This window comes from Mirounga angustirostris, unplaced genomic scaffold (genome assembly GCF_029215605.1).
Source record: "Mirounga angustirostris isolate CCGP_5_RB_7025 unplaced genomic scaffold, mMirAng1.0.hap1 SCAF_7, whole genome shotgun sequence".
Classification (NCBI taxonomy): domain Eukaryota; kingdom Metazoa; phylum Chordata; class Mammalia; order Carnivora; family Phocidae; genus Mirounga; species Mirounga angustirostris.
The window spans coordinates 148,585,096-148,609,028 of NW_026991715.1; the positions used below are offsets into that span (position 1 = coordinate 148,585,096).

General features: G+C 44.6%; 1 protein-coding gene across 1 annotated transcript in view; it reads right to left on the reverse strand.

Moving 5' to 3' along the window:
- The window catches only part of ADCY2 (adenylate cyclase 2), a 388,875-nt gene extending 369,111 nt beyond the window's left edge, over nucleotides 1-19,764 (reverse strand). The window contains exon 1 of the mRNA XM_045863676.1: nucleotides 19,534-19,764. Within this exon, the coding sequence (XP_045719632.1) occupies nucleotides 19,534-19,749 (216 nt within the window). The 5' untranslated portion in view covers nucleotides 19,750-19,764. The remainder of the gene's footprint in view (nucleotides 1-19,533) is intronic.
- Between the last annotated feature and the right edge of the window lie 4,169 nt (nucleotides 19,765-23,933).

The window sequence follows — 23,933 nt, forward strand, 5'->3', positions numbered from 1 at the left end:
CCACTTTTGCACACTAATGTTCCCTCTCCATCTACCCCTTTCTAGCCACACACGCACAAAAGGAACACTATTTCTATTCTACACAATGTCCACCCAACGTGATAGACGTCACGCTTCCTTTGAATACGGCAGCATGGATTTCAGGCTTTAGCTTTGGCAAAGCACTGCTAGAAAGTCGTCATGAACAGCACTCCCTGTGGGCTGGAACCCACCAAAATCTTCATGCCTCATCCAAACACAGGTGGCCACTAATGCACCTTGATCAAAGAACCCACATGGCCAGAACCCTAAGAACTTTCATGGAGGCCTTAGAATAGCAAAGACAGTAAAATCCGGGACTTGTGGGACAGTTCTTCCAAATACCAGAGGCTGGCGAGCCCTTCATCTTTTCTCGTCGGCATGGTGTTCACTCCACCCCGTTAGCAGCTCCAGCTTCACACTGGAGATGGCCCCACCCTGATACCAAACCACTAACCACGGGGACACGGGGAAGCAGAGCAGATCTGCCAAATCACACACAGACTCCAGATTAACGTCGGGGCAAAGAGAGGGCCCTAAGCCCTCCCTCAATTCTCAACTGACTTGGTTTCCCTTTCTCCCCCACCATTACACGTGTTACCGGATACCTGGGGAAAAGACCACCACAAGAACAACCACAACACATAACAAGATACATATTCCCGTGCTAAGCACTCATACGTATATTAACCTCTTTAATATTTACAACACCCTGTGTGGGGCATAGTGTCTGCGCTCTTCCACAGGTGAGGAAAATGAGGCCCCAAGAATGAAAATGAGTCACTGCAGATGGTGGAGCTGGGGAGGGAGGGGCCAGGGGTCCGGCTGGGGTCACCGCAGGCTGCCACCACCGCGGGGCTCTGGCCTCTGCTCACGCAGCGGACGGCAAGCGAAACCAAGGGGCAAAATATTGTAAGTTTCCAGAACTGGCAGAAGAGGATCAAATGTGATGTTCTTATTCTCCCCCCCAACGGCTGTTTTTGCCCATGATTAAGTGCCTGAGCTGTACTCAGACACACTCTGATGATGGCAAAGGGTCTCAGAGGTACAGCAGGGCCGAGCGCTCCCCACACTCCGACCCCACAAACAAACGTGCTCCTGGACGTGACCGCATGTCCTCTGGGAACATCCAACTTGAGATCCCGGCCGCTCGCTGCCCACATGTTGCGTGAAAACTTAATTGTAAACCTCCCCAAATGAACTTAACTGAACTGTGGGCAGAAAGCTGGCCCCTAAGAAACCAGGACGGTTGTGTTCCTCGTGTGACCGTTCACTTACTTCATTAACCCGGTCGGGGAGAAACAATCGTTGACGTCACTGGCTCTCGTTTCTCCGGGAAAGACTGAAAATGGTGGGAAAATAGGCATGACGGTAAAGTGAAAATTAGTACGTGAAGGCACAGAAAGGATCAGGAAGCGGGGGAAAGCGGCATTGCCTGGCCTCTCCTTGCACTTCTCTCAGAAGGGATCTAACTGGAAACAAGACAAAGACCCAAGGTCTGCTCATGCCAGGTACAGTACATAGAGTCAGACTTGATACCATTTCAGGTCTTAAGTACTGGAGTCTCTATCTCATTTTCTTTTGAATTTCAGGGTCCCCATCACTGAGAAGTGCCTTTTCTGGGCCGAGGGTGACTTCCCCATTCAGCACAGCAAACACAGCATCTGGGTCGCAGAACACTTTGAAGGGTCCACAAATGTGTTTTAATTTCTTTTAGAATCAAAACAAACAAAAAAGCTCTTAGGGTCAAAGGTTACATACATGTTGATGCTAACGCAATTGTAAACTATAATTCTGAATCCATTTTGAGGGAGGAAGGGGACTTCCAAGGCTCCTAAGTTTGCGTGAGACTGTCTTGACAGTCTTGTCTTGACATGACACACCATGATCCCAGGGGGCTGGTGTTGTATCCTGGGGCAGATGCACTGCAGGATGGGCTGGATCCAGCACAGCGGAGAACTTCAGCTTCATCCAGCATCCCCCAGCCTCGGGAGGCGAGCCAGGGTCCCTGGCCAATGCCTCCTGCTGTCTTCTCAGCTGCTGCTCATGAGGCTGCTGGTCCTAACCACCGCCCAACCTGAGCCCAGGGAAGAATTCAGCTCTTCCCAAAAGAGGACAGCCAGCAATTGATTCTGCATTTGCCTTCTGAACTCAAACTCCAAACAAGTTTTAATAGGGACTTCTCCACAAAATAGGATCTTTTATAGGGTGTCAAGGAAAAAAACAGTGGAGCATTCATTAAAGAATGTATAAGCTTAGGGGCCACATTCTTTCCCAGTCCTACTGCTGGCATCACGTGTCTCTCTCCCCCAGGGGAAGTAAATGAAATGCAGGAATGCCCTCAGTCCCTGGGCCACGGGCTCTCTTCCCTCCCCTGGTCCATTCCCAGCGGACAGGATGATGAAAAAAGCCACAGAGGCACACCCCGTGGCTGTTTTCTTCGGAGCTACTCCAGTATTCAAAATTCAGAGCATAAAACAAACAACATAGCTTAAAATAAAGTAAACTAAAACATTAAAAACACTGTCAGTCTCAATGAAATATGCTTATGCATCCCAAACCGCACATCCCTTCCTGGAAACAAAAATTCATCATACAACACAAACTAGGTGAAATGTTTGAAAATGCCTTTATTAGTAGTCAAACACCTTTAAGACACGCCTTAAATAGGTAAAAAACAAAAACAAAAACAAAAAAACTCCATACAACACAAACTAAGTGAAACATACAAAAATGCCCTCATTGCTCCTAAAATTTACAAAAAAATGCCTTTAAAAATGTTTTTAAAAGTACCTTACAATGCAAACTAAATGAAACATATGAAAATGCCTTTTCAAAGGGAGATCTTGAGCATGGTATCATCTATTTAATGATAATGGGTCCCTCTTGCTCATTCCCTTCAAACATCTTATCCTTTCCTTTTCAGTGCATTTTCTAGTAATTTTGGATGGCTTCTAATTGCTAAGCCTATTAAATACCCATCGCTTTCACGTATTATGTGACAGCTCTTTTGTTTCTTAGAGGCTTTTCCACAGAGCAACAGATTATCGATATTTTCATTCTTTTCCACTTGTATTTTTCATTTTTTTGTTAAACAGTGCTATTTTTAATTTACATGGTAAAGGACAGTCTCATGCAAAACACTGCTTTTCTATTAAAAAAAAACAACAAAACTTTGAAGTCCAACAGACTGAAGGTAGGGTCCTATCCCCACTCCTGCGTGACTGGGGGTGAACACTGCGTTTCCCTAAGCCTGTTTCTTCATGTAAAAAGCAACACGGGTACAATCTCAATACTTTCTCACCAAGGCTGGTCTGATTGTTTATTATTGGAATGATGCCCATTTTGCACTCTAAATAATAATTTATCACCACAAATTATTTTGAAGGTTTGTCACTGGGCAAAAGTAAACCAGATTTTAGCTATAATATACATTTGACTACAGATACATATTTTCATTCATTCATATACATGTATGTGTGTGATATAATAGAAAATGTATTTTTCATTCTTTTCCACATAGAGAGTCATACTCCATTTTATCATGAGGTATGAAAGGAATAAACAAAAATTCTGATTAAATAATCCTATAAAACTGTGGTGAAATAAATCAAAGATCTCAATAAATGGAGAGATATTCCATGCTCATGGATAGGAAGACAATAATGTCAAGATGTAAATTCTTCCCAAATTAATCTATAGAGTCAGTGCAATCCCAGTTAAAATCCCAGCCAGTTATTTTGTAGATATCAACACATCGATTCTAAAGTTTACATGGGGAGACAAAGCACCCAGAATAGCAAACACAATGTTGAAGTACAAGAAAAAATTTGGAGGACTGACCCTACTTGACTTCCAGCTGTGCAATAAAACTACAGTAATTAAGACAGGGATGGTACCGGCAGAAGGATAGACAAATAGATCAACAGAATGAAATAGACCCACATAAATGTAGTCAAATGATATCTGACAAAAGGAACAAAGACAATTCAATGGAGAAACAATATTCTTTTCAGCAAAACATCTTAAAACAACTATATAGACATCCATATACAAAAAAATTCTAGACACTTACTTTATACCTTTCATAAAAATTAACCCAAAATGGATCCCAGCACAGATCTAAATGTAAAATGCAAAAGTAATCCTGAAAACTTCTGAAAGCTTTCCCCTATACCCAGACCTTGGGCAATTTGTCATACTGAATAAATAATCAATAACATACATATATTTTTAAAATAAACACAAAAATTATAGGTATGTGTAAGAAGAACCAGTTTGCACCTGCTTAGAAAGATGTATCTTCCACTACTTGCAACTCAGTAAGTTACTTGTTAGGTACACACAAAAATATGGCCTAAGATCTTGACCATATTTATTTATTCTCAGCTCCTATTATACAGGCCAGCATTCTCACTCACATTTTAAGAATATGGATAAAGACATGAAATAAGCGTGTTTTACATAAGAAATTGTTCCCATGGGGCATCAAACTTTAAAGAACTCTCCTTTCTACAACTAGACTCCAAATAATATTCCTGAAGGATTGCTAGTCTCTAGAAGCGGTAGACAAGATCTCCAACTCACTTCCCTACCCATCCCCATAAAAAAACAAAAAACAAAAAAACACAGAAAATATGAGTGCTGAACCCTCAGCAGGGGTGGGTAAGTAGACAGGAAGTCTAGACCACAAAAGCCAGGGGCAGCTGGGAGGAGGAAGGACCAGCATTGCTTTGTAGACAGTAGGTGCCCTGGAGATACCGAGGCTGAGAACCTCAGCAGTATGTAGATCCACAGGACAGCAAGTGGGGACAAAGGGAGCCAGAAGAAACCTCAACTGGGGCACATTCCAGCTATCTTGGAAAGAGGAGCTAACTATTCTTAGGTAAAAGCTTTCCCACTTAGAACCACAGTATTCCAAGCAATTAAAATCAGTCATCATCTTAAAACAAAAATTGCCAAAAATGAGCAGTCACTAAGAACGAGGGTCCACGAAAATAAGTGGTTTAGACTCTCAAGGACTGCAGACATTGAAAGTGACAGCCAGAGAATACAGAATAGCCGTATTTGACACATTTAAAGAAATAAAGGATGCACTTTCAAGGCTGATCATACGACAGAAATTAATCAGGTACAAACACACAGGAATGGAACCTGTAAATCTCATCAATATAATCATGTAAATAAATAAAAGCTCAACCATTGAAACAGAAAAAATAAATACGGAAACAAAAAACAGAAAAAAACAATAGTTAAAAAGAAAATCAGTGAACTAGAAGATAAACCAAAGAGTTTATGTACAATGCAACAAAAGAATATAAATATTCCTTTATAATATGTAAGAAATAAAAATTATTAAAAAGCCTAAGACACAGAGAATAGAATAAAATGAATAAGAATGTATTAACATGTCTGATTGGAGTTCCCAAATTACAAAATGAAGAGACTTGAGGACATAAAATATCTAAAGAGAGATTGGTTGAGGATGTCCAATACTAATGAAAAACCATGAATCTACAACTCCAGCCAGTTAGGCAAAAAGAAATACAAACATATATACAAGATGGTAAAAATGCAAAATATTAGAGATAAAGAAAAAATCCTAAGAGTGCACAAAGAGAAAGGAAGGACCACCCACAAAGAAAACAGTTCGCAAGAGAGCAGAAATTTCAACAGTGCAAGACAGTGAAGACAGATTATTGAGCAAAAAATAACAGTCAACCTTATATCACCAAGAAAACATGTGTTTTTTTATAATAAGAGCAAAAATGCAAACATTTACAAAAAATCATTTTTTAAACAGGGATTTACCATTGAGAAACCTGCTCTAAAAGAACTTCTAAGAAATTATATAATCCTAAAAAGACCGTATGATATGGAAGAAGGAGGTGAACAAATATGGTAAATACATTGGCACAACCAAACACGCAACTGTCTATCTGAAACAATGAGAGTCCAATTTCTAGGCTTAAAAAGACAGAAGTGAACGATGCATTAAGCAAAAAATAAAAACTTTAAGCGTAAAGATAAGATGATAAAATGTTCAATTCCAAGGCAATGATAATAATTTTAAACATCTATGAACTCATAAAATAGCCTCAAAATGTATAAAGCAAAAATGTATAGACCTAGGTAGAGAAGTAAATTAATCTACCAAGAGCAGATTTCATCATCTCTAACCAGCTATTGATAGGTCAAGCAAACAAAAGTAAAAACAAAATTTAAAAGATGCAAATATCTGAATATAATAATTAATAAGCTTGACCTATTGGCAAATAAAGAATTCCACATCCAACCTTAGAGAGAACATTAATCTTCTCGTGTGCACATGGAATATTTATAAAAATCATATACTAGGCAACTTGCAAAAAGTGTCAAAGAAGAGGTATCACAGAGACCCATGTTCTATGATCACAGTTTTAAATTAGAAGTTTATAACAAAAACATAATTAAAAATTAATCACCTATTGGTAACACAAAAAGCACAACTCTAAACTGAAACAAAAAGTGAACAGAAGAGGAATCTGTGTCAGATTTGGGAGGTGGAAATGGAGCAAGTCCTCACCTCAAGTCTTCAAAGTCAGATAGGATTATGGGCAGTCACAGAGGTCCAGGCAAGGCTTTAGCTCATCCTCACTGCCCCCGCCTCATACCCTGCTCCTCTGCCCAACTTCTAACCACTGGTGAACAGTGGTCCAGCAGACACGTGGCTGCGGAAGCACAGAGGTAGTAGAAACACAGAAGTAACGGATTCCCAGAAACCTCTCCACTGAGTCTGTCCATCTTGGCTACCTATGGGGTGACTAGCCACATTTGGCTTCACAGATTCCCTGAAAGTGCCCATTTCTCTACCCAAACCAGTGCTTGAGGAAGAATTCTTCATGATTCTGCAGATAATTACTCTCATTTTGAGAAACAGTTGCTGGCTTATTACCAACCCCAGAAGGGACTGAACACTAACCATGCACCATCACCAAGTCTCCACGCAATCCAATCTGCTCATGTTTATGGGACTGTTTTGTGACCCACCAGGCATGAAGCTGGATGGGCACAGTAGCATCCCATCAGCAAATGGAGGTGGGCTGCATGAGCGAGGGCTCAGGTAGACTCTGAAGGCACAAGTAAGTTGCATGAGCAAATGTCACAGGTACTCATAGGCACTGGTCCTGCCACACCGCCTACCTTGTCTCTCTCAATCTGCATCTATGTCCTCATGCAGAGTTCCCTATGACCTGCTGCCTGAGGCAATAAAAATCCAGGTCTGAATGATGTCTGGTTCTGCAGAATATATTGGGGCCACCTAAAAGAAGACAATCGAAGCACTATAACTCTGAGCCCCTTAAATGCGTCATCCTCTGGAGGTCCAGCCAGCCATCCATGGCAGGTCAATTACAACTGATGGAAGGCGCAGAGATTTGTTTTCACTTGAATTGAACCTCCTTTGGATATGGGTTTGCTTTCCTGTCCGTAACACTTCCACCCAAACCACCATACATGGACTTTCCCCATGTGCTCTCCACTCACAAGGTATTTCACAGAGCATGGCTTCTGACAGAAGCATTCATTTTACAGCAAATGACGCATGACGATGAGCTTATGTTCTTGGAATTCACTGATCTAACCCTGTTCCTCATCACCCTAAAGCAGCTTCCTTCTCGGAAGGAGAGAATGAGCTTCTAAAGACTCAGTGAGGGGTGCCAGCCTATGGGCAACACCGGGTCAGCTGGGAGATACCCCCTAGGACAAAAAAGATGCGTGGAAACAGCCAGCAATGCAAGGCACTGACTGCTGCCACCGCCAGGACCCACGCAGGTCTGGGAATCAAGGGGTGGAGAGAGGAGTGGCTACCCACTCCTGTAAACTAGCATTCCCAGTCCTGTAAATGTACGCTGTTCCAGTTTTGAGGGCTTAGATGCCAAAGGAGGACAGCCTCCACCAGGGGACTCAATAATGTTCCCATTAAACTGGATACAGAGATTGCTCTCTGGCTACTCTGGGCGGCTAATGTCACCGAACCAATGGGTAGAAAAGAGCTTTTAGTACGGTTGGGGTGACTGATGGACACTATCAAGAAAAATTGGGTTGTTCACACACGATGCAGGCAGGGAAGGGGAGAGAATGACAAAACGCTGATTGTAGGGTGTCTCTTTGGCTCCCATATCCCGGGATAAAAGTTCACGGAAACAACAAATACGGTCTATTTGCAAAGTACCAGGTGAAGCAACTGTTTATGTCACCCCACCTGCCAAGGAAATATGACCAGATAAGATACTTGCACCAGGCACAAGGAATACGGAACGGGCAGTAGGGGGACGTTAGAATACCAGCTCTGTCCCTGTGATCAGCTACAGAACTGAGAATGGCAGGAGCTACATCTCTTCCTTGGGCTCGTATGAATGTATTTCTTTGTGTGTGTATGTGCATATTAAGTAATTATCTTTCTTTTTTCCCTCTGATATAATATGAGATATATGAAGAGTATATGAATAGCTTTTAAGTTTTTTTTTGTTTTGTTTTTTTTATTTGCGAGAGAGAGAATGAGAGAGAGCGAGTACATGAGAGGGGGGAGGGTCAGAGGGAGAAGCAGACCCCCTGCCGAGCAGGGAGCCCGATGCGGGACTCGATCCCGGGACTCCAGGATTATGACCTGAGCCGAAGGCAGTCACTTAACCAACTGAGCCACCCAGGCGCCCTATGAATAGCTTTTAAACTCAAGTATGGAAGATAAAGGATTTTTAAAGTACACTGTTCCTTAGACAGATGAGAAATGAACATCACTAAAGTGGATAAAATGGCCCTTCACATCCTCTTTTAGGGAGATGGTTGGCGTATTTTCAGTTGTATGAAGAAGAGCTGCATTATATTAGGTAGAAGCATGATTGTGCTATCTTCTTTATCTAGAAGTAAAACAGAGTTAACAGTAGTATACATGATACCCAGTAAACAAGCAGTAGACTATGCTGGATTATTCTGTAGTCAAAGTGATTAAAGCTACTTTCCAGAATCCCCTTCCCTGAATGTTCCCAGGAAATCCCTTCAACTGGAAGGGAAAAGAGGACCAGAGGACTCAAACAGGCTCCAGGCAGGCACCTGCTGAGAGAGAGTGAAGGGGGGAGAGGGAGAGAGAGAAATGGGGTGAGAAGGCAGAGGAACACAGCAAATCTAGCAAGTATGTCTTGAAAAGAATGACGATGACCACTGACAGACACCTGGATGGAGATGCCTGAAATTAAACAGATAAGAAGTTGAATACAACTTGAGAGATGTGTGTTTCCAAAAGAAATACCAGCCTGCGCTATGGCTGTTCTAGATTTCAAGGGAATTCTGGTTTCTCTGTCTCTTGACAGGCAATGGGCAGAGACAACTGTTGAGTCCCCAAGTGGGGAAGGTTCCCCAACAATCAGCCCAGATGGGTTCAAGACCGTGATCAACACGGGGAGCTTCAGAGGTCGCAGAAAACAGCAGACAAGTGGACAATTTCCAGGGCAAGGGTCTGGGTCTAATGAAGAATCAGTTCTCAGCCCTGGGGTCAGGGGCCCTGGACGTGCCTGTCTGGAGACAGCATTGCTTGTGTTGTCCTTACTCGGAGGACTGACAAGGACAAAGGACGGTTCTTGGAAAGGTTAAAACAGAACAGACATCTGATGAGATTAAGAAAGGTAAAAAAGAAAGCAATAATGTTATAAATAAAAACTAAAGACAAAATATATGTAAATGAGAACAGTATTATCAATGCAAACCATTAAATTTGACAATTTGGATGAAAAGCAAAAATTCCTAGAACTATCTTATTGAAACTGACTCAAGAAATAAAGTTAGAAATACTGAACAATCCTTTTAGTATCAACCCTACTGAAATGGAAGTTTTTAAATCTCCTTACAAAGAAAGCAACAAGCCCAGGTGTTCTCCAGGCCAATTCTATCAACTCTTCCCGACGTACCAAAAACTCTTAAACTCTTAAAGAAAACTGAAAAAGAAGACATGCTTCCTGATTTATTTTATAAGTCTAGCAAAACTTTTAAAAAAAAAAGATAGTTCAAAGGAATATTCCAAACTCACTTAACAAAAAAATGTTATTTGCAAAACCCTTAATCAAAATGCTAGCACATCACATCCAACATTTTATAAGAGATGTCATGAAAATGCAGTTTGCCTTGAACATAAAAATTGTTAAATATTAGAAAATCTATAATTATCACTCATTACATTGAAAGATTAAAAAACAACTTAAAGAGCATATATGATCACTTCAATTTAGTAAAATTCAGCACCCAATCACATTTAAACTTTTTGTGTAAAGTGTAACAAAAGGAAATCTCAAAGGTTATCTACAAAACCATTATTATCCTAAATAAACTATGAAAGTTTAGGAAAATTAGGAAAAAGGCAAGGGCACCCACAATCACCAATTCTGTCGATATAATATTAGAGTTCCTAGCCAGTGCAATAATATAAGAAATAGAAACGTAAGGCCTTTGTACTAGGAAAGAGAAAATAAAACTCTCATTATTTCAGGTGATATGATTATCTACATAGGAAACCTGAATCTGTATTTCACTTATTGGTTAAAGAAAGGATAAGATAGCAAGTTATAGAATAACATATATAAACTTTACACTTCACTAAAGCACACAGATGAATAGGGAGATGCTCTGTTGTTCATGGATAGAAAAATTAGGTTATCATAAAATATCAATTCTAATCAATGGATCAATAGATTCAATATGACACCAACAAAATCCTAGTTGAGTTTTTCACATGGAGGTTGACATAAGATAACTAAAGTTTATAGAGAAGAAAAAAAGGTCAAGAGTAACCAAGAAACATTTAAAGGAGTTGAATGTTATTTGCCTTGCTTAATCTAAATACTGATTATAAAGCTTCAGTAATTATAGAGCTTGTGTGTGTGTGTGTGTGTACATGCAGGACTCAGGTATAAAAACAAATAAAACAAAACAAACTTAACCAATGCAACAGAACAGAGAACACATAACAAATCACTCATATACGGAATTTTGACATATGACAGATGTGGGGAAAGAAATAGTTAAAGTGATTAATATTCATTCACCTTAAGGAGAAAAATGCCAATGATCCCCATCACTACCTCACACCATATACATACAGTAATATATATCTGTATCTATATACACATACAGTAACATATATATCTTTCTATATATATACACATGTATGTATATGATAAAATGAACAAAAAGAAAAGCGACAGAAAAAGTGCAGTATGAAGGTTACTTCTGAAGGCAGGCAAGGGAAGAGGATAGGAGCGACATACAGACTAAAATATGTTACTGGACATATTCCAGTTTGGACTGGGTTCAGGGGTGTTTATTTTAATATAATAAATAAGCCAGATAGAGACTGATGAAAATTTTGCTTAAAAATCAAAGAATCAAATTAGTGAAATGAAAAATCCCATTCTGTGTACCTAAAGTCCAATTCTGAAGAACGTGGCTCTTACATGTGTGACTTAACTGCAAGCCGATGACAGGACAGGATTAGACATTTGATCCACCATATGTCTGAGATTCTTACCTCTTTCATTTGTATTCACCTGATTCCTTTATTCTCTGAATGTTTAACATCGTTACTGATCCTAGTAGTGAACTAGTCTACAATGTTGTTTCCTTTATAATGTCTGCAGATCACTAGTAGCTTGAAATCTTACTTTGCCCTTTATTTTTTATATAGCTTTAAAAAATAGTAATACAGACATTTAAAACACACACACAATAATTCGGTCTTGGGGGTGGGAACGTAGAAATAAGAGCCAGAGCCTTTGAGCTCTGGCTTGTAGCTGTAATGTCCTAACATCATCACATCTGAGGGGCAGTAAAGGACATTAGTGGAATGGATAGAAGCTCTAATTTCAAGACCTTGCAGTCAAGGCCCCGTTCCAAAAGTACCGACCCACAATCTTCTCCACCAGGAACCTCCTGTAAGTGGTGACCAGAGAGACTTGATTTATTCATAGGATTCTCTCTGGCAATAACCATCTTGAGAAATCTCAGGAATTTCAGTGTTCCAAAAACAAGCGATTGTACTTTATGTCTGTATGTTTCAAATACAATAAATTATTCATCCAATGTATTTTAATTGTGTTAATAATTGACAATTCCCATTTCTAGCACCAAGTTTCTTAAAAGTGATTTGGTTCGATTCTAAGATACAAAGGGCCCTATGTATCCCTAAGAGCCTCGACCCAGGTCCATATTCTTATTATATCTTGGCACCTTTGTTCTAGAAACCTGAGCAAAGTCAGAAAACTAGTTGGCAGTGACTCACAATGATGAGTTCCCATTACTGCTTCCGTCACTCTCTCACCTGAGTATGGCTTCTGGGGTCAGAATCGTGAGCCCAGGGAAAAGTAAGGAACAAAAAAAAATTATTTACAACATGGCCAGCAACGGCTGGACTCATGAAGTTTTCTTTAGAACTTCTCCTTTTTCCCTTCCCTGTGATTTTTTTTTTTTTTAATTGTATCCTTATACAAAGAGGGCAGAGAAGCAACATTGGGCACGCCTCAATTTGGTCAAAGTAGGAAACACCTGAGCTAGCCCAACAATCCTTTTCTCTCCTCCTAAATGCACCTGGTGGTTGCAAACCAGAATTTTCTAGGGGGTGTGTCAATTTTCTGGTTTAAAACCAAGAAATCACATCGTAAATATCTAATTACTCTTGGTAATTTTATATACCATTATCGAAAGCTAACAAAATTGAGAAATATGGAGGGCGATATGTCAATGTGGCATGAATTTTAGTGCTAGAGAATAAAAAAACTTATGTCAAAATGTGACAATTAATCTATGCTTTTCCATCTGTGTTTAGTAACTCGAAGTTTATGCACAACATTTATCAGATAAACAGAAACACATCCCCTGCTCTTTCATACCCAGATTTAAAAGTCTTAGTACTCATGTGGTTTTCAGCCAGAAATACATCTATAGGAGACCCTGACAAGGAAAACCCTCTGTGGTACAAAGATACTAGTAACAGTGACCTACGTTTGTTTTGGGTGCAATATGCACCAGGCACTGCGCTAAATGTTCATATGATCAAACCTTCTTAACGCCCCACGGAGCTCCCCGAGCCTGGTTGGGCTACTTGTGCTATTTCACAGAAAAAGCATCTGAGCCTATGGCAGATAAATGAATTTGCCAGAACACACGCTAAGTGCCAAAGCAAACCCCGATCCAGGTCTATCAGCAAAGTTCTGCACTGTGAACTGGTAGGCTACGCAATGGAAACACCAGCCACAAAGGAAACCAGACCTATACCATAAATTTTACATTCGCTCACGAGGCGCCTCCGCTAGGGCTAGTGTCCTGCTAAGTATGGGGAACTCTCGGCTTCTGCCCAGAAAGAACCAACCATTAGTTGAGGAGACAAGGCAAGCTCACAAAACTATCCTGGACCTCAGACAGTGAAGCAGTGGCGAAATGATATAGAGCTCAAGCGCTTTGCAGGCATCAGGGGCAGAAACCCACACGGATGGGAACATGCAGCGAAGGACAGACTGTTGAAGCTCAAGACAGAGAAGCTGAATAAGCAGTTTAGAGAGGAAGAGGCTTCCAGGGGAGGGCAGCCACTCAGGGGCACTGCGGAGCTGGAGGGGGCCAGATGCGGGTGCTCTCAGCCCCTGGGGTCCAGGCTTATAGGTCATCCTAGGGAGGGGAGTAGGAGTTGAAGGATGACATCAGTGCATCAGAGATGAGCCACTTTCTGCTGGAGTGCCACCGGGGGGGGGGGGGGGCACCAATCCCAGAGCTGGTCCCAGGAGGCACTCAGTAAATAGCAGTGAAGGAGAATGAGTGAAGTCAATGAACGGTGCCCAATGTCAGTATCACGTCATAGAAAGGACTAGTGGAGAAGCAGATTAGTCACAGACACCCAGTGTAGACTCCACCACTAGCCATTACTGATCAAACATATCAAAGTGATTAATATCGCCAACAAACACCTTTACCAGAGTGATAACATAGCGGTGCTAATAGTATTATTACCTCTTAAATAGAATGATTTAAAAGTATCGGTAAGAATCTGGAAATTTCACACATCAATCAATCGGAATGATTTTACATGCCACAGTATTTATGCCCATGACTTCTCAGACAACAAAAGCACAGCCACAGATGTATCTTTTGCTTAATGGGAAAGACACTGGGAATATTCAGCTAATGAAAATAAATGACGCCCACCTCACTGAGCTCATCGTCAGGATGCATCTCCACCAAGATTTGTTTAAACATTAAAAGAGAAAAGCAGTGAAGTATAACTCCATCACACAGAATGACGGTTGAGGACATTCACATCAGGCTGAAATCTCAACAGGGAAACTGCTACTGTGCCAGGACTGGAGCTAGGAATTCTAGATCTGCATCGGTCTCCAAGAAAGCTCCCAAGGAAAAGCCAAGCACCCTGCATCCAGCCCCAGCAATGCACCTGGGAGACCCTGAAGAAATGAGCTCACCTCTCTGGGTCTCAGTGTCCTCATCTAGAATGAGTTCCGTCTCAGCTTTAACACTGTGTGACATATTCCTTCATAGCAACAATAAAAATGCAACAACAAAAGACACAGTAGCTCCTGGGGGTATGTTCCGTGCCAGGCATAACTCTAACTGCTTCACACGGACTAATCTGGACCATGGCCTAAGAAGGCAGGTACCATTCTATTTTACAAACAAGGAAACTGAGGCACAGAGAGTTCAACAATTTGCCGAAGATCACAGAGATGGAAAGGGACAAAGCCAAAGGATCAATGGAGAGAGACGCTCTTAACCATTACCCTCTCTGCCTTTTTTAAAGGGAGAAGAGTAGGTACTGTGCAGATATTTCATTATGCATTTTAATATCCCAAGGATGCTTCCAAAGCCTTGTTAACCCTCTAAATGGCAACCACCTTTTCTTGCAGAAAATTACAGTTTTTTCTTTCTCTTTTGTTTATACCACAGTTAAATTTTAACTAAAATGACTTGTGAATTACTGGTTGCAATTACAAACACCTGCCATGTATGCACAGAAATCTACAGGAAGGTGTATTTTTAGCTACCTCTACTCCAATTCCTATTAACATGCACTACTTCCCATGTACCCCCAGAATTATGAGACTAGAGAAGTATGCACAGAATTTCCCGCTCCTTGGAGGAGATGCCAGACATATTTAGCTGCCTTCTCCAGCCTTCACCCGCCAAGAAAAGGGTGAAGGATTGAGTTTCTCCCTATTGATATCTTTCTACCCACTGGGGTCACTGAAATATTGTCTGGAATAATAAAGCCAATTTCCCTGTAAAATGACTGGGTTTGGAAGGATTAAAATTCTTTTTCCATGTATAGCTAAAAGAAACACTGATATATCTGCCCCTAGAAAAAAATACCCAATGCTGGAAAACTGATTTGGAATGACAAGCACTTATGGTTATTGTTTGAAAGACTCCCTCACCAAATCATGTAAAAGCAAGAAAGGAGATCATACTCTTAGTCAAAATCATGCATGTTACATATTTAATCAAAGTACATATGCTTATATGGATTTCAATATCAAACTCAAACAAAAAATCTATTTTATTGCAATATCTGACTATTTAAAATTTATGGGAGCGGGCGCCTGGGTGGCTCAGTCGGTTGAGCGACTGCCTTCGGCTCAGGTCATGATCCCAGGGTCCTGGGATCAAGTCCCACATCGGGCTCCCTGCTCTGTGGGGAGCCTGCTTCTCCCTCTCCCACTCCCCCTGCTTGTGTTCCCTCTCTCGTTGTGTCTCTCTCTGTCAAATAAATAAATAAAATCTTTAAAAATAAATAAATAAATAAATAAATAAAATAAAATTTATGGGAGCAAAAGTTTTCCATTCCGATTGAAATATTAACTATTTCTAATCATAAATTTTAGCTAAAACAAATCTGGATGGAGCCGGCTGGTATTTTGACAAAGTGAAAAATTTATGTCAACTTTCCTAACAATGGTAGGCCAATTTTGAGAAAAGCATGCTGATTTGGGACATAATAAATGAGACAGGATTTAATGCTAATAGACGGTTTCCATGTACTTAGTAATGAGAACCAGTCCTGAAAAGTGAAGTGACCTCATAAGACTCAGAACTTAAAGTCTGGTCTCATTAGTTCCAAGTTTTCTGATGCCAGGTATCAAGTTTTTTTTGCCAATCATGCCCTGTACTATCATTAAAATGTCCATGAAAAGCAAGAGAAAATATTTTTCATATTATTAATCAAAATGTTAAAATTTGGGGTGCCTGGGTGGCTCAGTCGTTAAGCGTCTACCTTCGGCTCAGGTCATGATCCCAGAGTCCTGGGATCGAGCCCCGCATCAGGCTCCCTGCTTGGCGGGGAGCCTGCTTCTCCCTCTCCCACTCCCCCTGCTTCTAATCCCTCTATCGCTGTCTCTCTCCCTCTCTCTGTCAAATAAATAAATAAAATCTTAAAAAAAAAAAAAAAAGTTAAAATTCAAGACATCCTATCAGGTGTCCTATTTATTTCATGTCCAGATAATTCCTAACAAATATGGAGTTAAAGCTATTGAATAGCTTAAAAAAACAAAAACAAAAAAACCCCTACTTAATAGCTTTTTATGTAGAAAATAATTAAGTGAGATGAAGTTTCAATTCAGAATTTATTTTGACAGTATAATAAAAATACTTCAAGAACTACTTTAACTTCAAGATCAACTGCTACAGATTCATGGACTGATCCTAAGTAGAAATAAGGGAAATCAGTTTGTGAATAATGTCAATTAGGGAGACTCTAAGTCAGGACAAAACTTACTGCTTTCTTTTTGAACAGCTATATCAAATCACTTCATACAAAGGCAATTACATACAGCAAAACATCACTATGTACTTGGACGATGCCGAGATCATTTTGTGATCCAAATGTTCTAGGAGAGATGGATGGGCGTTAAGAAGATTGCCAGACTTTTTCTACTACAAGAACTGATAGAAATCTAATAGAAACCAAAATCAGGCAGATTCATGGGAAAGAAGAAATCTGTCCAAGATTTCAGGCAGCAAAAATAGATCTGCCGAGCTCCTGAATTACATCAGAGCCCAGCTATTCTTATAAAGCGCTCGAAGGTGGAACCCTGGCCCAGCCCCAAGTGACTATTTCCATCTTCCCAAGGTAGCTGAGCCCTGGTCAGTCTGAGACATGAACTCACCCCACTTCGTGTGAACACAGCTCTACCTGAACACCATCCCACCTTTCAATGCTCCATCTTTGACTGTGTGAACAGAGAGAATTTTTTGGAAAGTGGAACTGCTATTTATGATATTACTAAAAGCAAAAGAGAAACAAGCTGTCCAGAGCTCAGAATTGTCCCAGTCCTTCCCAAAGTCCAGTATCCAAAGATAATTATGCCCATTGTTTCCAGGGGTTTCCCACCTCCCACTTGGCCCTGCAGCCCCAGTCCCCACCTGAAGGGAGCCTCTCTACCAGCCCCAGTCATACTCCCTGATTCTAGAACATTTCTGCATAGCTCCTCACCTCAAAAGATTCACATAGCAGTCAGTCTGTGGACCAGGTATAGCAAAGAATAGTCCATTCTGTTGCCTCTGGACATCATCCTGGGCTACAGCCATGTCATGGTAAATTGTGCTTAAAACAATTTGGCTGAATGCCAGGAAAGTGTGGCAAGGTTGATTTCTCAAGGAAAAGTAAAGATGCCTGGATAAACTTTTAAAAGGATACCACTCAGCATTTGCACCACGTGAAATGGAACATAAAGGAATTGTATAAAGGAAGACAAATCCAAAGCTCGAAACAACTCAGAGAAGGGTGCTCTTAGCTGGACTACACGGAATCTCAGATCTCTTCAAGAACATCGACATCAATACGGTTTAAGAAATCAGAGATCTATACCATAGAAAAAAAGTAGTGTGTGTTGGAGATGTGAACTTCGCCCTTGTCTTTAAATATATTAATGGTGCTATAAATAGGCCATCACCTGCTCCTCCTTTTCCATTTGGAAGAGAACAAGCCAGAAGGGTTTGAATTACAGATTCAACAGAATCACAAGCAGCAATGTCCTGGCAGAACAGATTTCCAGGGGAACTGACATGTTTTCTCCCCTGCAAGTACAGAAATGAAAAGGAGGCGCTTTTTAGAGACCCAGCTTCCAGCCTTAAAAGTGGTGAAGAGAGATCAAGATGGCATTCCAGGGAGCATTCGAGGCTGATTACAAGGGTGTGAGGACTGCCTTGAACTCACACCCAGAATACAGAATCAAAAGGTGCTCAGGACTTTGTGTTACTCTGTTAAGAACCAGTTCTCGATCTGTGGCATCATTATCTCCCACATTCTACTTTTCATTCTCACCGAATTCCACCACCGGAAGACAGCACTTCTTTAGTAGTGTTGGGGGGGGGGGGGGAGAACTTTACTTTTTAAAGAACCCTATGATGATAACAAGTTTTCCCATGCATAATAATTGAGTACCATCTGGCTCAGGATATCAGAAACAAACCGCCAAACACGAAGGACAGCTATTTTTCACCCTTGGTGAAATATAACCAAACAACCATTTCTTAGCTTGGTGGACACGAATATAGGTGCATGCTTATAGTCTGAGCTAAAAAATATATCATTCAGTAGAGACATCCCCAGATCAACCGCTGACCAAAAATATCTCCCTGGATAATCGATGCCTGGCACAGTCTGCACATACATAATCGTCAGAGGCAGTGCAAAAGTTTGAGCCACACAACCAGAATGATCGGTAACAGGAAGTTTACCGCCATCTACAGATTTTTCCCTCACTGCTCAAGGGAGCGAGCCAAGGATTCCTGCTTGAAAAATATAAATTGGCAAAACTGGCATCAGCTGTTGAGTTGCATTATGCTCCCAGTGATGAAAGCCACTTTAATAACCTGCACAAAACAGTAAACACGATTAACTACCTCTCTAGAAACAGGAAACCGGGCGTCCATCAGCGCTTGCTACTTAACAGGCTCAGAGCATGAGGACTCACAACAGGTCAACACCCCGTCTCTGTCTATGGCGCTAAACACACACAGAGTGCAAGGCAAAATGTACAACCATATCCTTCTTTTCATTCCCCTCGCCATTAGCCACTTTCCCAAGGCAGGCTTTGGAGCGTTAAGGAGCAATCCAAACCAAAGCGCCTGTTCCGGGCCATACGGTGGCCTTGAGAAGCAGCCCGCCGGCCGCTCCTGGGGCAGATGTTGCGGGCAGCGGCGCGGGGAGGAAGGCGCAGCGGGCTCGGCCAGCGGATGCGCAGAGCCGCGCAAGGCACGCGCCCTGCCCGTCCACCTGGGGGACACCCCGGCAACTTTATTTTGGGCAGAACCTTCCAGGGAAACTTTTCTCTCGCCCGCAGCCCTTGCGAGCCGGGCCGGCCGCGGGCGGGCAGGAGAGGCCGGGAGCTGCGGGCCGAGGGGCCGCCCGGCGGGACGCGGCTCGCCAGGCTGGGTCCCTGTCGTCTCGGGACCGGGACGGCACGGGGCAGATCCCGCGGGGAGGCCACTCACCAGCCGGAGCGCGAAGAAGACGGCGAGCAGGGCGAGGCAGGCGCCCATGACGATGAGCAGCAGGAAGACGATGAGCGGGTGCTGCTGGCTCATGCGGTAGTAGGACTCGTAGAGCCAGTCCCGGGACCGCTGCCGCCCGTCGCCGCCGCCCGCCGCCGCCGCCGCCGCGGCGCGGTCCCGCAGGTAGCGGCGGCGCCGCATCGCCTCCCGCCACATCGGGCCGGCCGGCGGGGCTGCGCCGCCCGCGTCCCACCCCCGCGCCGCCTCGGCCGGCCGGCTGCCGCGCTCGGAGCTGCGCGCAGGGGCCTCCGGCGCGGGCGGAGCTCGGCGCCCCGGGCTGGGCGCGCTGACGCGCGGGTGGGGGCCGGGCGGCGGCCTCAGGGGCAGCTCCCGGCGGCGCCGCTGCCGCCACCGCGCGGGAGGGGCGGGCGCGACCGGGCCCTCGGCCCGCCTCTCCCCCCGCGGCGCGGCGCGCAGCCGGGCCTCCGCCCACCGCCGCCGCCCCCCGACGGCCGGGCCACGCGCCGGGGGCGGCCCGCGGCCGGGGAGGGGAGGAGGGCCGGGGGGGCGCCAGCCGCGCCCCAGCCGGGACGTCCCTTCCTTCCGCCCTCCCACGCTCAGCCTCTGCGTGGCCCACCTCCTCTCCACTAGCGGAGCACGGCCTGGGGTTCCCGCTGCCGGCCCCCCCGAAACACACACAGGTCCCACCTCGCTCCGAGGCTGCGGGGGCGCCTAACCTCCTCTCCACGAGCTCGGAGCGCAGCGGGAGGGGGGCCCCGGCCTCCCAGGGGCTGCGGGAGGGGGTGCTACCGCCCTCCTCGGCGCTAGCTCAGCGCGCGGCAGGAGGAGACCTCCCACCCTTTACTGCCCCCTACCCAGAGGACTGCAGGAACTTCCTCCTTCTCACCAACTGGGAGCGCGAAGGAGGGGTTCTCTCCCCCTCCCCCCGTAGCTGGTAGGGGGTTCCCACCCTCCTGCCCTCAGCGCAGGGAGGGTGGGGTGCCCACGCTCCTCCCCGCTCCCACTGAGGGCAGGGGACTTCCCAGCGGGGGTTGGAGAGGCGCTGGGGCGCGAGGAGTCCCCTTAGCGGAGAACTGCCCCAAATGCGCAATGGAGGCGCGAGGCGGGTATGATGTCTGAGTGCTGTACCCCGCCACGTCCCTGGGTAGGCAGCCTCGCTTGCACCCTGTACGGTCAGCTTGTCACACTTTGGGGGTGCCCAGTGGGCCAAGGTGTTGTTTATCGGAGGTTCAGGGGGCGCCCTCTGGCCCGCACGGGCCTGGCGGGGACGGCAGCGAGGACGCGCCCGGATTGCTGGGTGCTGGCACGGGTGGGGTCCGCTCGGAGATCGTCCCCTCCTGGGGGATAGCCACCTTGGGAGGCGCCAGAGACCGCGCTGGAGCCACGTGGGGGCAGACGCGGGCAAGGACGGTGTCCCCTCCCCGCACGCCTGGGAGTCACGACCTCTGGCCCTCGCGCTGAAGGATAGAGGAGCTCATCGGCTCGCCCCAAAGGAGCCCACTCTTCTGGAGGTTTCTTTCTATTCTAGTGTGGTCCGGCGCAAAGACCCGCATATCCCACCTCCTCTCAAAGCCTAGGGAATCGGAGGCACGGCGACCCTCCTCGCTCACGCCGCCAGCAAACAACCCGGGGGCTCCTTCCTAAGCACTCGTGGTCCCCTCCAGTAGACCACACCTGGCACCGCCTGACCTCGGAAACCTTCCCTAACTGCCCCGCTGCCCGCCGGGGCTGTCCTGCCCCTGCGCCAGCCGGGGCGTGCGAGCTGGGACCCGTGACCGCAGTACCCAGACCTTGCTGGACGAGGGGACCAAGAGCCTTCCGGGGGAGGCGGGTGTTTTTGGCAGCAGTTAATTCGGGCTCTGCCCCGGGGCCCAGCGAAAGGCTCAGCTCTCTCCCGGCGGCGGGAGGGCTGGGCTGGGCTGGGCTGGGGGTAGGGGGCGGGGGTGGGGCGGAGAAGGGAGGCTGGGCTCAGGGGCGTGTCCCGAACGCCGGCTCCTGAGCCTGGGGTCCTTGCCCACCAGGCTTCACCTGGTCCCGGGCCTTCCCTCCTGCCTGAGACCTGGGGAGGGCAACAAATGAAGGAGACGATGGATGGAGAAGATCTCCCCTGAATGCTCCTGTTTACATCACAGGCTGATACTCTCCCGCCCCAGGGAGAGAATGAAACTCGATTTTATGTCGGGTTAGTCGTCTATCGCCTGCAGCTTGCCCTGTCAGCCCTCCCCTCTAAAACCACCCTGACTGTAGACTGCAACCCAGGTAATGCCAAGTTCAGCCTTTGGGGCGACTCCAAACCCGCCCACCGGGCTCGGTTCTTTCTTTTGGACCGGGAATTTTAGGTTCGTGGTGGTCCCGAGAGCGAGTTGCAATGACTGCATTGATGAACTGGACTTACAAATGGCCAGACCCTGATCTCTCCTAAGGACACGCGGTCCAGGGGCAGGCTAGACAGTTTCTGTTGGGGGGATCCTCTTTTCCTCTCTCTGTGCCCAAGGTCTTTCCGAGTTGGGCAGAGTTGTGAATTTCCAGGCTTCGGTGTTGAAGCAACATACTAATTATTCATCTTCTCTCCAATTCTTGCTGCTTCTTCACCCCTTGTTTTGATAAACATCTTCCTTCACCCACTCAAGAAAGAAGAAAAAGTAAATAATCTGTCATTTAGATTTATGGGCAAAAAGAACTGAGAGACTGTGAGAGAAAAGTAAATGTTTAATTATTTTCTTTTTCTTTCTAGTGTGGGAGTGGGGTATTTTTTTTTTTTTTTTAAGATTTTATTTATTTATTTGAGAGAGGGGGCAGGGTCAGAGGGAGAAGCAGACTCTCTGCCGAGCAGGGAGCCCGGTGCGGGACTCGATCCCGGGACTCCAGGATCATGACCTGAGCCGAAGGCAGTCCCCCAACCGACTGAGCCACCCAGGCGCCCCGGGAGTGGGGTATTCTTCACTACCAGTGTCTATACCATGTATATATTCTCCATATGGTGAAGGGGGTAGTTATAAGACTTTTACGGGACTTTGTTAAATCCAATGGTAAAATATAATCAGAGAGACTGCAATGGAGGGAATTTTGCACTTTGACCCTTCTGACATTTTTTATCATACATTTTTTTCACTAATTTATTCAAGACACAATATTTTTGTGCCTACCATGTGCCAGATGTCCAGAGAGGGGAATAAAAATAATAAATTAAATAATAAATTAAACAGAAAGGACTGGGCCCTCCTGGGACCCTTCTAGGAATGTCCAACGTGCTTTGAAAAGTAGGGCTACACAATACAAAACATGAGTAAAAATCAACATTCATCCCCAGCTCCTCCATTCAATTTAAATTTTATCATCATAGACAAAGATCATGGAAGGAATTGAATATGAAAATCAAGGCTAGCCAGCCTTCCCTGAGTTTTTGTTTTGTTTTGTTTTGTTTTAGTTTTGCTGCTTATTTTTATTGGGACCTCAGTCATTGCTTTATGTTTAAGAAAAAATAAAATGTGAACCGATAAAATTATTACAGCTATTCTCTAGGTGTTTTCGAATATACTGCACCAAGTATGCTTTTTTAAAAGTTCACAACAGTTCGTACTTTGAAAGAAAAAAGAAAACAAAGTAATAACCGAGGGATGACGTGGAATTAAAAATGCCCTTTAGCACAAAGCTAGGGGCATGAAGTAGACTCTGGCACCAACGGGACCCCAGATCGTTGGCCAGTTCATTTCCCGTTTTTGGACAACAAGCCTGCTACACCAAGTGTAGTGTGTGGAGAGTAAAGGAGTCCTCCCATTATTTTACTCCATATCAATTTATTTGTGACAAAATGCACCAAGAAACTACTGTGGAAGCTCTAACTGGGCCCCGAGGAAGTGTAAAAAAGAAAAACATTAGGAAGGAGAATTTTTTTGGGGGGGGGGAACGCTAGGGGGCAGCACTCCATCCTCAGAACCCAGCAGCAGGGCAGGCCTGAGGGTGTGTGACTCCAGTTGCATGGGGGACCCCACACTTGATCTAAGGTTCTGCTGTCAACCATCTTGAAATTGTTGATGATTTTTGAAGGCGGGAGTCACGCCTTTCCATTTTGCCCTGGGCCCCGCAAATCCGAGAGCTGGTCATGCTGGTTGGTGACGCTAAACAGTGCTCCATCTCTGCTTGCATGCAGAGCCTATGGGGTGCGGGCTTGAGGACAAGCAGGCAGGCTCCTGGGGACTGCCGTCCACCTATCCCCTCCTCAGCTGATCATCTTTCACATACACTCTGACACACCGGAATCATTATAAATCTGGTAAATAATCGTGGCTGTTGAGCCAAGGGCTTTTGCTTTAAAAATAACCCATCTTCTAGTCCCTATTCCAAATCTAGTTAGATTAGCTCAGTCAATAAGGATGCTG